At 33.6% G+C, this 13478-nt stretch overlaps 1 protein-coding gene across 3 annotated transcripts in view; it reads left to right on the top strand.

Annotated features, from left to right (window-relative positions):
* Positions 1–13478, top strand: part of PGAP1 (post-GPI attachment to proteins inositol deacylase 1) — a 68572-nt gene that overhangs the window by 26358 nt on the left and 28736 nt on the right. For all 3 annotated transcript variants that reach the window (XR_012507148.1, XM_045511974.2, XM_010948690.3), the window contains exons 8-13: positions 3067–3172; positions 3843–3898; positions 5351–5434; positions 8584–8630; positions 9028–9079; positions 11695–11772. Coding sequence is in view for 2 of the 3 variants with exons in the window: in XM_045511974.2 (XP_045367930.2) it covers positions 3067–3172; positions 3843–3898; positions 5351–5434; positions 8584–8630; positions 9028–9079; positions 11695–11772 (423 nt within the window). In the remaining variant the exon portion in view is untranslated. The remainder of the gene's footprint in view (positions 1–3066; positions 3173–3842; positions 3899–5350; positions 5435–8583; positions 8631–9027; positions 9080–11694; positions 11773–13478) is intronic.

The following is a 13478-nucleotide window of genomic DNA, read 5'->3' on the forward strand; positions in this document are numbered from 1 at the left end:
GTCTATACTTTATATTGACTGAACTTGGTTTCAAAATGGAAATATTTTTATCTGATAATACTTTGATCACTATTAATAATTAAGACTGCAATAAAAGTGAAAAAGTGAAAGGATACCTTAGATCTTCCCCCAGTTCTTTCCCTATGCTGTTTAAAATTTGGTATGTATCCTTCTAACTTTTTTAGCTTAAGGGAAATACTTACTGCAAGTATCCTTATGCAGTAGGATCAAAATATCTACATTCATTGAATAACACAAGCTCACCAGAACTTAAATCATGTACTTCTAGAGTCAACTTTCTGTATTGAGATTTTACATATAAACTCTCCAAACCAGTGATTTTCTAAGTTGTTCAGTTAGCAGGACACCTGGAAATCATATTCTTCTTTCATCTCTTTCTTGTCTGCTAGCAGATAAACAGTAATGGGCATCAAGGATTTCAGCAAAATTCGGAGAATTCTATTAACTTAATTCTATTAACTTTTTTTTCTGTGAATTGAGAACAGATTGCCATCATTCATCGTAAGAAGCCTTTCACCTCACCTCAGGTCATTTTGCAGTGCATCATTGTGCCGTGGAAGTATGTTTTGATGACTATGGCTCTGGCTTCCCCTTTTAGAGAAAAAATTCTTTGTGTTTTAGGTAATTTTTTTCCATTGTGGCAAAGTATTGCAGCCCAGATATTTTTTAATTCTTTCCCCTGAAGGCTTCAGTTCTTTGAGACTGTTTATTATGTGTGGTTTCTTTCTCAATAGATCTCTAGGTAATGCTCTCCTTATCCTTGTGTCTTAACCTTGCTCCTGTAGCATTCTCTTTTGGGAGTGGGGTACTATCTGCATTTTTTTCCTTAACCCTTTGGGAAGCTACATAACAATTATTAGAGACAATAATGGATACTTAGCTCTTTCCTGAAGAATGCAATAAAAGACCCAAATTGTTCTTTCACCACATTTTAAACCACCAGATACTGTATTTAAGTTAGTATATTTATTAAAGTAAATCAGCTTCATAGAGTTAACACTGTGGAATCATGTTGTCATGAATGCAAACATTTTGCAGGTTTTCAACCTTGTTTTAATTATGAGTCTTAACTATGGCAAATCTTTTTAGTCTGTTTGACTAGATACCATAATAGGATCACTTAGAATTTGTATTTGACCAGTTTGTATTTGAAGTGGCATTCAGTAGGTTTAGGAAAAAACCCATTTCAAACAATGAAGAACAAGTGCATCTCAGATATATTTTTAAAAATTGTACATAAAACTGATTATAATAAATCAAATCTTGTTTTCCGTTAAATTCTAAGATGACAAAACTAGTACTCACATGTAATAAATTATAATTCTGAATGGATAAGTATTTTACAGACACATTTTAAGAGACAGATGCAAAATTTTTGATAATTCTGCCAAGAATCAAAATATGAAACTAAGTTCTATTTCACAACTCACTATTTATGATAGACTAAATACTAGATAATCAAATATTAGGATATGATTCCTACTCCTCAAGAAGCACATAGTTTAAGAGGAAAAGCAAGCATATATACTAGGAAACTATAACTCAAAGTGTAATTAGTCTCAAACATGTGGTACTAAGAAATCAGAACTAGAGAGTAGTTTTTGATGGTTATCAGCATAAAAGTCAGAGCTGAAAACTTGTGAATGGGTGGATTCCCTAGAAAGTCAATAAGAAAGGGAGAGTCTGACTTAACTGAACTTTTGGTAGAGACACCTATGATTTTTAATTGTTTGCAAAACAGATGTGGCTGCTTAAAAAAACCCAAAAAACTAATTTTGTGTTAGACTGAGTTGATTAGAGTATAGGGTTTGCATCAGTGAAGATAAAATTACACTCTTCTCCACTCTAGTTATACAGTATCTACAGAACTGTATTCTGTTTAGTATGTTGTATTTTAAGAGGGACATCAACAAGCTTCAGTTTATCCTGGGAGGCAGAGTAGTGAAGGGTTTGAAACAGTCCTATGAGAAACAGTTAATATTTTTTAAGTTGTTTGATCTGTAGAAGAGAGGTTTCATTTGGATGGGGGATATTATAACGGTCTTTAATTTTTGAAGAGCTATCCCCTGAACTAATACATCAAAGTAACAGGGAGTCAGGTATTTGCTCTGAATAGGGCAGAACACTCTCCTTGTAAGAATTCTTGAAATGTCCTGTCTTACAAAGTAGCAAGTTAGGAATGTTCAAGCAAATGCTGGATGACTTCCTAAGGAATTGAAATGATTAGTGGACCTGAGTCCTCACTGTCATTTCTTTGTCATTCTCTTGCTGTATTGTTATTAAGAAAATCACTTACCTGTCAGGGCTTCAAAACTTAAATTAGAATATTGAATAGTGGTAGATTTTAAATGGATTTTATACTCCAGTGCATTTTCTTTTAAGGGAGGGATTGATAAAAAGTTGACAACGTTTATTATGTTAGATTGTTTAAAAACAGACAACAAAAATTCTGTTGTCTATCCTCATTTTCATTTCATGAAAGAAAGTATGTTTTGATGCAGAGAAAGTAAGTGGGACAGAGTAAAGGAAAGTAGTTTCCAAGAAGAGGCAGTTGGCAATTCATATTTTCTCTAATGGCCAGTGAATTCTGTGTTATGAGATTGGCACTGGTTTGAGTTTGGAAACTAGAATATTGGAATCACTAGAACAGAGGATCTCTTAAGTTCTCTTCTGATTTTATACATCTTTATGTTTTTGTTTTTAACTGTTACTTGAGGGGCACTATTGCATGGTGGTTAACGATATGGGCTCTGGTTCCAGGCTGCCTGGGTTTGAATCCTGGCACAGACTCTTTATAGAGTGTGACCTTGTGCACTTTCCTTCATTTCTCATGTTTTAATTTCATCATATTTAAAATGCTGTTAAAAGATTATCATCTCCTAGTGTTCTGGTGGTAATTGAGTTAATAACATGTTGAGCACTTAGAATAGTGCCTGGTCCAGAGTAAGTAACTGTTGGCTCTTATCATTATTACTTGAAACCAAGTTTCAGTAAGTCATCACAGTGGATATAAAAGGATACAGAATGTATCAATGTTCTTTCTAGATAACTCAAAATCCCAAGAAGAAATTGTCGGTGTTGAATCACCACTTTATAAGACACCCAGCAAAACACTTTGAGGAAAATCCATCAATAATTTCTGACTTAACAGGTTGGTGGTAATAATTTATTTTAATTTTAAGTGGAGTTTTGATTATTATTTTTAGGTAAATTTGTTATTAGCAGACAGTCTCTAAAGCTGCAGTGCTTCATGTTTTATAATCCTATTATACTTTATAAATTTCTCTATGGTGGTTTCTTATGAGGTTCTTGGCTAAGGAGGGGAAAAGTAAAAAAGCCATTTGTAAGATGTTGATGATAAAAATTTTGTACTGAAAGTAACATGACAGAAAAATTTGAAGAGTTAAATGTCTCTGTTTTCCTAACAGCCAGGTAAAATAAAATAAAATGCTATATTCTTGATTTAGTTACTTAGTATCATTCTTCAGTCTTTTGGTTTAACAGCATATCTTTTGCTGGTGAATTTTGCTTTTAAATGTATCTGTCATACTTTACATAGTTTGGAAAATGAAATCTGTGTTTCCTTCTGTTGATTCTTCCTAGAGTTAGACACCAAATAGATTTTAAATACTTTACTCGGTGTGAATGCTAGTTGACAATGAACATGTCGAGAACATCTCACGAGATTTTCTATTTTAAAATAGCCAGTGTTCAGGAAACTGCTTCTTCTTCAAATCCTGTTATGATTGAGAAGTATTCAGTAAAAGAAATCATTTAATATTAAAAAAAAATGCCAAATAAGTTAATTTCTTCTTCCTTAGGGACATCTATGTGGGTTCCAGTAAAAGTTTCCAAATGGACCTATGTGGCTTACAATGTAAGTATACCACCAATGGATTTAAATTTTTTTTTTAATGTTTTAGTTTTTATCTTTCAAAGTTACATTCTTTTAAGAAGATAGCCCTGTCATTTTCCCATATTAAATCAATTTAATAATAATTCCTTAATAATAAATATCTAGTCAGTGTTCAATTTTTCAGTTTTATCATAACTGTCAAATTTTTTGTTGTTTCTTTGTTTTTTAAGTCAAGCTGCAAAAAAGGTCTACATACTATTTGTTGATATGTCTTTTGTTCCTCTTTTAATCTGTAATACTTTTTCCACCCTTCTTGTTTTCCTTGCACTTTTGTTGAAGAAACCGAGGCATTTGTCCTATAGAGTTTCACAGTCTTGATTTTGCTGATTGCACTCCTGTAGTGTCGTTCAGTATATTCCTTTGCCTATTCTTTTCCTGTGACTTAGTAGTTCTATCTAGGTGCTTCATCAGATTCAGGTTTTTGTTTTGTTTTTGTTTTTGCTAGACTATCTCTCTTTTTGTGATGCTAGCAGCTGTTGGTAAAGAAGGCCTGGAGTGATTAATTCATTTGGGGGATGCAAAAGGAATGGTACTCTGATTAGTCCTTCCTCATTTATTAACTGGAACTCTGTAGAAAAACTTCTCACCTACTAAATTTATCAAAAATGGAACAGATTACAAAGGGAAAAAATGATCACTGTTTGGATCTTAGGATCTTATATTTACTGGTTTTCAGAGTAGTGAGTTGACTCACAAGCATCCTCCATCAGTGACCATAGGATGTTTGGGGGGATTTTCCTCCAGTATTATGATGAACTTGGACATACTTGTGTTTCTGTCTAAACTAAAATACTAAAATTGTTCTATCTTTGATACTAAAATTGATATTAAAATTGTTCTGTCTTTGACCAGTGGAAGCCATTGCAAGGTAGGCTCCTGACTCTTTTTGATGTAGATGCTCTTTAGTTGTCTTTGGTATTCTCCTCGCTGTCTAGTATGAGAACGTATTTTAGCTCGCTGTGTGACATTTGCAGTCCCAGACCTTGAATCTGCTTTTCCTCTAAGGATCTCTTCCTATTATTGGGTAAACAGTGTCTAAAAACCGTAATTTAGGCACTAGGGATGTTTATAGCTAGTGAGTTAGAGTATCTAGGCTTTTCAGTGAACAGAGCTAAGAAAGAAATGTATTTTATCTTGCTCATGAGGTCAAAAACCAAACGCAAACAAAAACATACATTCATACTGATACTTCCAAGTCCAATTCAGTACTATAGAGCTTGTACCTGATCTATCTTGTGTCTGTATCTTCTTCTCATTCCTAGAATATTGGTTCTCAGCAACAGCAAGAATGATAGAATTAAAATACTTAATTAGAATTAATTAGAATAATTACTCATTGCTTTATCTGAATTTTTTAATGATGAAATTATCTATTCTTATGATAGTTTTATTGTGTTTTCCCTCTTTTTTTAGGAATCTGATAAGATATATTTTACATTTCCCCTTGCAAATCATAGAAAAATCTACACTCATGTCTATTGTCAGAGCACCATGCTGGTAAGATAACTGGTACATTTTATGTAAATTTAAAAGGCTAGCTATTCTTTAAGATTTAACTAATATCTGGTAGATTTTATCTTTAGCTATGAACTATTAATAAATCTAATGAATTGAAAAACATTTTTCTGGAACAGCGTTTTGATTGAAAAGTACTAATCAGAATGCTTCTGTAACTGATAATATACTATTAACTTGTACCTTTGCCTCTAGTTTAGGTCGTCAGTCCTGTCTTTCTACCTTAGTTTTTCACTATGTTTAGGATGACGGAATATCACTTCAGAGCTCTAATTCTAAAATTCTGTCAGTACTTTAAAGAATAGGTATATTTAAGCACAGCTGTTCTGTAAGAGTTTTATGAAGTAACTCCTGTTTTTCATTGGCTTCCATACTAAAATTTGCAGTAATTTTTATACCAAATGTTCTCTAAAATAGTATAGTAACTTTCTGTTAGACTGTTATCTATCAGTGTGATGATTTTGTTTTTGTATTTCTTTTTAATGAATGTCTACTATGTATGCTAGAAATATCTTATATCCTTTAGCATGTGTTTTTAGGAATGTTTAATTATTTTATCAACACTTTTTACTTTCAGGAATTTGTTTCCTAATTTGGGTTCTTTTCTTTCTATTCTGATTTTTTTTTTTGTCATGTCCTTGGATTCTTCCACTTTATATTTGTATCTTTCACGATTTAAGTTCCCTCATCTCCCTTTTGTTGTATTATTTGTATTTTTTAGGACTAGGATCTAATATATCACTTAGTTGGTTGATACTGCCATTTGATACACAGTAAAGTCTTTAGAAAAGATGGTAGGCAGGCACTATATGGTACATGCTAATGAATACGAATTTAGAGGAATTACCACAGTTTTATATCTCTCAGGGAGACTACCATCTCTCAGCCTAAAATCAGGATGAGTTTATCTCAAAGAAATCTGGCCCTGAGAGTGATGGCTTAAAATATCCGTACTCACTTTTATACTAAATTCCACATGAGAATTTCAGTATTACATTGAGAAAAATCCTTGCCAAAATACAAATTATCCATTTGGCTTACTGGAGAATCCCTTTTCTGTAAGTAAGGTCCGTGGGTATTAACTAACACAAGGTCATGTGGTGAATTTTTTTAAATCGTCAATTTTATCATAGAAGTTTTCAAACATACAAAAGTAGAGAGACTATAGTAATGAATTCTCATGTAACCATTATACAGCTTCAACAATTATCAACACTCTACCACTCCTACTTCATTTATCCCTTACTCACTTTTTCTGACTGATGCATTTCTAGTGCAAGATCCAGGCATTTTACCACTTTATCCAAAATACTTCTATATCTTTTTCTAACACATAAGAATTTTACATTTTACTTTAATACTATTGTTTTATTCAACAAAATTACTTACTAATTTTTTAATATCATATGGTATCCAGTCTATGTCCAGTTTTTCTCTGTTAATCTGTCAGTTTATTTGAATCAGAATCCAGAAAGTACATACATTGCATTTGATTCACAGATCTTACATCTCTTTTATAACTGCCCCCTTCATCCCCCACCCCATGCCATTTATTTGTTCTGGGTTTAGTTAATTGCTCTTTTAACATATCCATTATGTTGTCTGTAAACTGGTAGTTAGATCTAGAATACTGATTACATTCAGATTAATTTTTTGGTAAGAATGTTTTACAAGTAGAGCTGCGTACTTACCACATCAGGAAGTATATAATATCTGGTTGTCCCACTTTTAGTGACAAAGGCTTATCAGTCGTCTCAGATGGTATCAGCATGACCCACCCATGACAAAGTTCCCAACCAGTCTTCACCTCGTGATTTTAGCAGCCACTGAGGACATCATTTTTTACTGTAGATAGATTTTTTTCAGATTTACAAATTTTACGATCAAGTAGCATTTCCTTTCCTGTATACTTCAGGAGTTAGCAAATCCTGTGTGACTTCTTTTAAGGTTTTCGGTCAATTTTTATAATTAGTTGAGTTGGGGATATTTACTAGATGACCTGAAATTGTTCTTTCAACACCTAGATTATAACAACACAGTGGTTTAGAGTGGGTTTGAATAATACTTTATTCAATCTGTTGATGAATGAATCAGATCCCTATACACCAAAGTAAACAGTTTGGAATATTGGCAGTTTTCATAATAAGGTCTGTCTTTGAGGACAGCCTCCCTTAATAGCTGCAAGAACCCATTACAGAAGTAGGTTGCATTTTGAGAGCTTGCTAGCTTTTCTTTGTTTAGGCTATGCAGATCTGTTCTGTTGCCTTTCTTCATAATGTCATGTTATTGTTCTGGGATGCACAGGTCACTAATAAAGAAGTCACACAAGTATTTTGCCAGCTTTGGAGAGCAAAGAAACACCACATTGTTTCTGTTTGTTTTCTTTCAGCTTGCTTTTCTCTATTCTTGAATAATGTCTTTAAATTTTCTTTAAGTTTGGTAAGGGCAGAGGCTTTGTCTGCCTGATTCATCATTTTTACAGTATTGTTAAAGTACCACAACCATCTCTGTGGCACTCCCAGGCTGTGCTAATAAAGCAATAACTAACTTTAGTCTTGAACCCCTGGGATTGTGCTTCAATCCAAGTACATTCTCAGTTGCGTAGAAGTTATCTCCCTAGTAATCAAATGAGAACTCAAATGATATACTAAAAAGATGTGCTTAGCTTAATTGTTATTTTTAATTACTTGGCTCTGGATTTTTTTGTTGTTAGTTTGTATGAAAGCCCACCTCTAGTTGTTCATTATTCTATTTTTGTTAAAATGTAGGTTACTCTCAGTGTAACTCCCTAATTAATGTGTGGACGTTGTCAAACTATGAAAGTGTTGGTTCAGAAATTCTGCTTAGCTGTATGCTGTAGAGAGGTAACCTGTCAGGTCACTCTTTCTCATACTGCTGCTCCAGGTTACTTGCTTACCTGTCTATGTTGACATTAGACTTCTTTGCCCAGCCTTGACCTATTTGACTTTTGAGAACATCTTGAAAACAGTTCTAAATAACAAGTTGCTGTTTTATGTTTGCATTGTGCCTACTGACCCTATCATGTAATAGTGAAATGTTGAAGATGCCTATTTTATATAATTATTTTCTATGATATTTAGTGTGCTTTGTTTTTTGTTATTACTCAATAGGATACAAATAGTTGGATTTTTGGCTGCATAAACAGCACTTCTATGTGGTAAGTGTTTTGAATATAAGGCCTTCCGTTGTTGATTTTTCTCAACCTAAAATAATATTCAAATCATACCTTCAGAATAGCTTCAGACATTCTTAAATAAGGTCATTTTGCTACTACGCTAAATTATAATATTGATTTTAAAATTAAAAATGAAGAAAATTAACATACTAGTAATATTTGCAAATACTGATAGTTGGTTGCTAGGAAAAACAATTTTTTGTTCCCCAAGGAACTATATGGATAAAGAATATTGAATTAGACTTAATAGACTTCAGTTCATTAGAACTCGCTCTGATAGTTCTGTAGATGGTTCTGTAGTTGTTTTTTACTTCTAAAGCTTGTTTATAATACTTTAATATATTTGTTCTTTAATTATATTTTCATGTTTATTTCAAAGCCGGCAAGGGGTTGATTTATCATGGAAAGCTGAACTGCTGCCAACAATTAAGGTAAGTTATGGCTTTTAGAATGTTAATATCCAGGTGAAAAAAATACTTGAGCCTAATGGCATTATAGAATATGTTCTTCCTTTTTTTAAATTCAACTACAATTTTATTTATTTTGTCTTATTTTGTGCTTATTCATTCATGTGGCTTTGTGTTTATGAGACAAAATAAGTGATTTGACTTATATAAACATTTGTTAAGGTCTCTCGCTGGTTCTATCCTAACTGTCTAGGCAGGAGCAAAGCAAACAAAAGAATTAGGATATACTTACTGATCAAGCATTCATAAGGTGTATTAAATATTTCCTTGAGTTTCCAGTTTGGGTATCCTATCCAGTCTGTAATTGAAGAGTTGGAAAGAAATAAATGATTAAAAACCTGATAAAATGTTACTTTGCTACTATTTTTTAAAAAGTTATTTCTTAAATTATAAAATTCTTATGTATATTTTTTCATCTCAAAGATTAAGCAATATATTCAAATAGTTCTAGGCCCCTGTGTTGTTTGTTCTAAATGCAAGAAACAGCTACTGAGCAGTAGGAAAACAAGTCGTTCCGGCTGCTTACTTTTTATAGCGGATACCGGAGGAGAGGGCCAAAGTGCGGATACTTTTCCATTCTAATGAAAATCAAAATTATATATATGTGTTTATTAGCCTTTTATAAAAAGCACACAAAATTATTTTGCCATGAAATTGAAGGGAAACGAAAGATTAAAGCAAACATTTTGTGGGTTTTATTCATATTTATATCATCTCAACAAAAGTCCTGTCAGATGAGAGTCACACCACTTTTGGTGGCTCTGCTGACTGAACTGTCAGTAGCTGGAGTCCTGCAGCAAAGCACTTCAGGGCCTTCACAGCGCTGGTCACATGGAACTCTTCTGTCATGGCGCAGGGAAGAAGGTTCTAAGACACACATACACCACAGCCCGACAAGAATTTGGTGAGCCCAAGTGGACTTACTGCTAGCAACAAACAAACAATTAATTTTGAAAAGAAATCTTAAGTTACGTGAGAAAAACTACCTGGTCACTATTTTGCCTAAATCATACTTAAGCACCACAGCTTCGCCCTATGCACAGCAGCAGAACTTGAAGGGTTTCTGACATCCACACACTGGTGTTTGATTTCCTGTGTGTGTTGCCTCATTATTAAGGCCATTTTATCCTTAAAACACTGAAAAATTTCCAAAGTTCATATTAACCTTACCTGCCAACATAACAATTTCATGAATATGATATTGCCAAATTCCTGCTGACATTATAACTATCTGGGAACTTAACTTTATAAGGAAATGTATTTTGACACTGATATCTTTTTAAAGTATTCTGATCCTAAAAAAAAAAATCTTGAGAAAAGAAATTATTCTTTTTTTTTTTTCGGTGGGAGGAATTAAGTTTATTTATTTATTTCTTAATGGAGGTACTGGGGATAGAACCCAGGACCTCATGCATGCTAAGCACACACTTTACCACTGAGCTATACCCTCCCTAAGAAATTATTCTTGAGAATAAATAACAACAGCTCTAATAGTGGGTAGCCACACAGAGTAACCATGGTTCTTTCTAACTAATCTTTCATGCTGTTGACTGTCTGGTTGGTTTCAGTTCCCTGTAGCTTTGGTTTGTGTGGCCCTTTTAAGACCCTTTCATTTACATGAGAACATATAAGTCCACTACAGAGACTCTGCTGAGTAAATTGAGGTGCAGCCCTGAAGCTTAACAAGCACTCCCAGGTAAATCTGTTCAGGTTGTTTGACTGCCACTAGTTGGCAGTTCTTTAACTTCAGAACCTCTGTCCAACTTGCCCGCATTGGTGCTTCTGAAGAACAATGGAGCGTTAAGTGCAGAAGTTTCTTAATGCATATAGATTGTTTCAGCATATAACCACTCCTACCCCCACATCTACTTTCAGAAGAAAAACCAACTTGAAAACTGTATTTGGTGGCCTGGATTTTCATTAAACAGACCAGTCTCCTATCTGCTCATTCTTCAAAATGTGGACTATAAAATACGGTCTTAATTTTGACAAGGGAATAGATGTACATTTAGTGAGGTGCGTTATTAGATTTATTGCATCTTATGTCATTTACTGAATAAGTTCCAGGGGATGATGTTCTTACACGTCATGAGCCAGCAACTGTTTATTACTTGGGCTAGATCAGAATCATTTGAGATTAAGTTGCAATTCTTCCATCATTTTGAGCTTCCATTCATTCATTAGCTCTTGAGTGCCCTTTGTCATATACTACCAAAATACAGAAATCATACTGCAAAATTATACAAAACAAATAGACAAATTGTAAAAGATACCTGGCAATAATTATGTAAAATAATTAAATTTAGTGTTGAATGTCGTTTGTTTTACGTGAAGGGGTGATACAGCTCAAGGAATATTTCTGGCAGTCCATATTTACATAATTATTAGGAATTTGACTTAGCAGGACCATTGACCTGAAATTGTAAACATGGGCATTTTATGAAGTACTGAACATAAAGTTTGAAATCAGTTTTTTCATAACTTATTAAGTAAGAAGTAAGTGCTTGTAATTTATCTTTTAGTATGCTTTAAGCTGTATATAAAGAAATAAATTAGCTTTTTTTCCCATCTTTTTTTAGTCTCTGACATTAAGACTTCAAGACTATCCATCTCTGTCTCATCTTGTTGTTTATGTACCATCTATTCATGGAAGTAAGGTAATAAATTAAGGTTGTTATCAGAATATTTTGGGGATACTCATGCTAAATATTTGAGTTGCTTTTTGATGAATTCTTCATCTTAGGGCTAATCTAAACCAGTGGCCTGTTTGGGGATCCTCCTAAGACTGTTTAAATCATTAGGATCATCTACTCTAACTTGAACTAAGCAGAATAAATCCAAGTCTCATTATTTCAAGTGAGAATTAATTCTACTTTATCTAACAGTCTTTCAAAATCTTTCAATTATTGAGTATGCTTTTTTGTGTAAGACTCTCTGCCAGGAATTACACGAGGCACACAGACAAAGAAGACATGAACCTGTTCTCAGAAAGCTACATACTGTTGGGTAGGGGGAGAGAAATGTGTCTGGTAGCCAGTGGAAGAGTGAGAACTAAAGAGGTCCCCAAAAATATATAATACAAATCAGAATTTAGCAAATACATGAAAAGTGTTAAAGGGAAAGATATCTCTGATTGATGAGATCAATAAAGGCTTTATTATGAGATGATATTTAAAATTACCTTAAAGGATAGTTAGAGTTTTTATATGAACATTCTAGACCTGGGCTAATATGAGAACCACTATCACATGTGGCTATTTCAATTTAAATTGATTAAAATTAAAGTAAAAATTCCGTTCCTTAGTTGCATTCCAGTGCTCAATAGTGACATTGCAGAAAGTTCTAATGAATAGCACTGTTGAGACAAAGAAATAGTAAGATCCAAACATAGAAGATATGAGGTATATTTGGAAAATAATGAATAAGTAATTAGTGATTGTGAAAGGGTGGCTACTGTTGACAGAACAGTAGTGGAAGAAAAGGCTGGGAAAGTAGTTCATGGCCACATTGTGGAAGGCCTTGAATGGAAGATTCAGGACTTTATATAGTTCAGTCAGTAGGGAGCCGAAAGATTTTTTTTTTTTTTTTTTTTTTTTACCATAGTAGTAATGGGATCAGAGCTATTTATTTCAGAAAGTGAGTCTATTTATGGTGTGGGATAGATTAGAAACATTGAGACCAGGCATCTCATACGGGGTTAACAAGGCTTGTACTAGTGAAGTGGGAGTAGAAATAGAAGGATGTTGATTTTTGAGAGAAGCAGGAGAGGAAAGAAGATGGAGGAGAAAGACCCTCTGCTGCCCTCCCCACATTTCACCCAACACACTTATCCTTTAAGACCCAGCTTAAATGTCCCCTAGTTTCCTTTTCCAGATAGCTCTGGTGACCTCCTCTTATTCCCATGATACTTTATGACTTCTTTGAGGAATTTTTCATACTAAATTATAATTTATTTATGTCTTTATTGCCATCATCATAGTATGACTTCGTTGAGATTAAAGACCAGATAGGTGTTATCCTACTTTGCATCTTCAACCTTTAGTGATGACCTCATAAATGCTCAAAAAAATGTCTCTTGAATGAGAAAGTTGGTAAGATTTGGGGCCAAAATCATTAGGAGAATTTAAAGGAAAAGAAAAGGGGGATGTAGTTGGGAGTCACCTCAAAGATTGAGTCTCACAAGTACCTTATAATGGATTCATTGTTTTGTTTTGCTTAGCTCAAGTGAGAGGTAATTCAGCATCTTCAATACTAAAAGCTCTCTTTAAGGGTTTTTCTTTCAGGTAAGTTGGTTTTGAATGAATTTAACATCTTTCCCAAGCTTGGAAAGGCCTTCTCTGGTTATTCCAAGAAATTAATGAGC

Source organism: Camelus bactrianus, chromosome 5, assembly GCF_048773025.1.
Source record: "Camelus bactrianus isolate YW-2024 breed Bactrian camel chromosome 5, ASM4877302v1, whole genome shotgun sequence".
NCBI lineage: Eukaryota > Metazoa > Chordata > Mammalia > Artiodactyla > Camelidae > Camelus > Camelus bactrianus.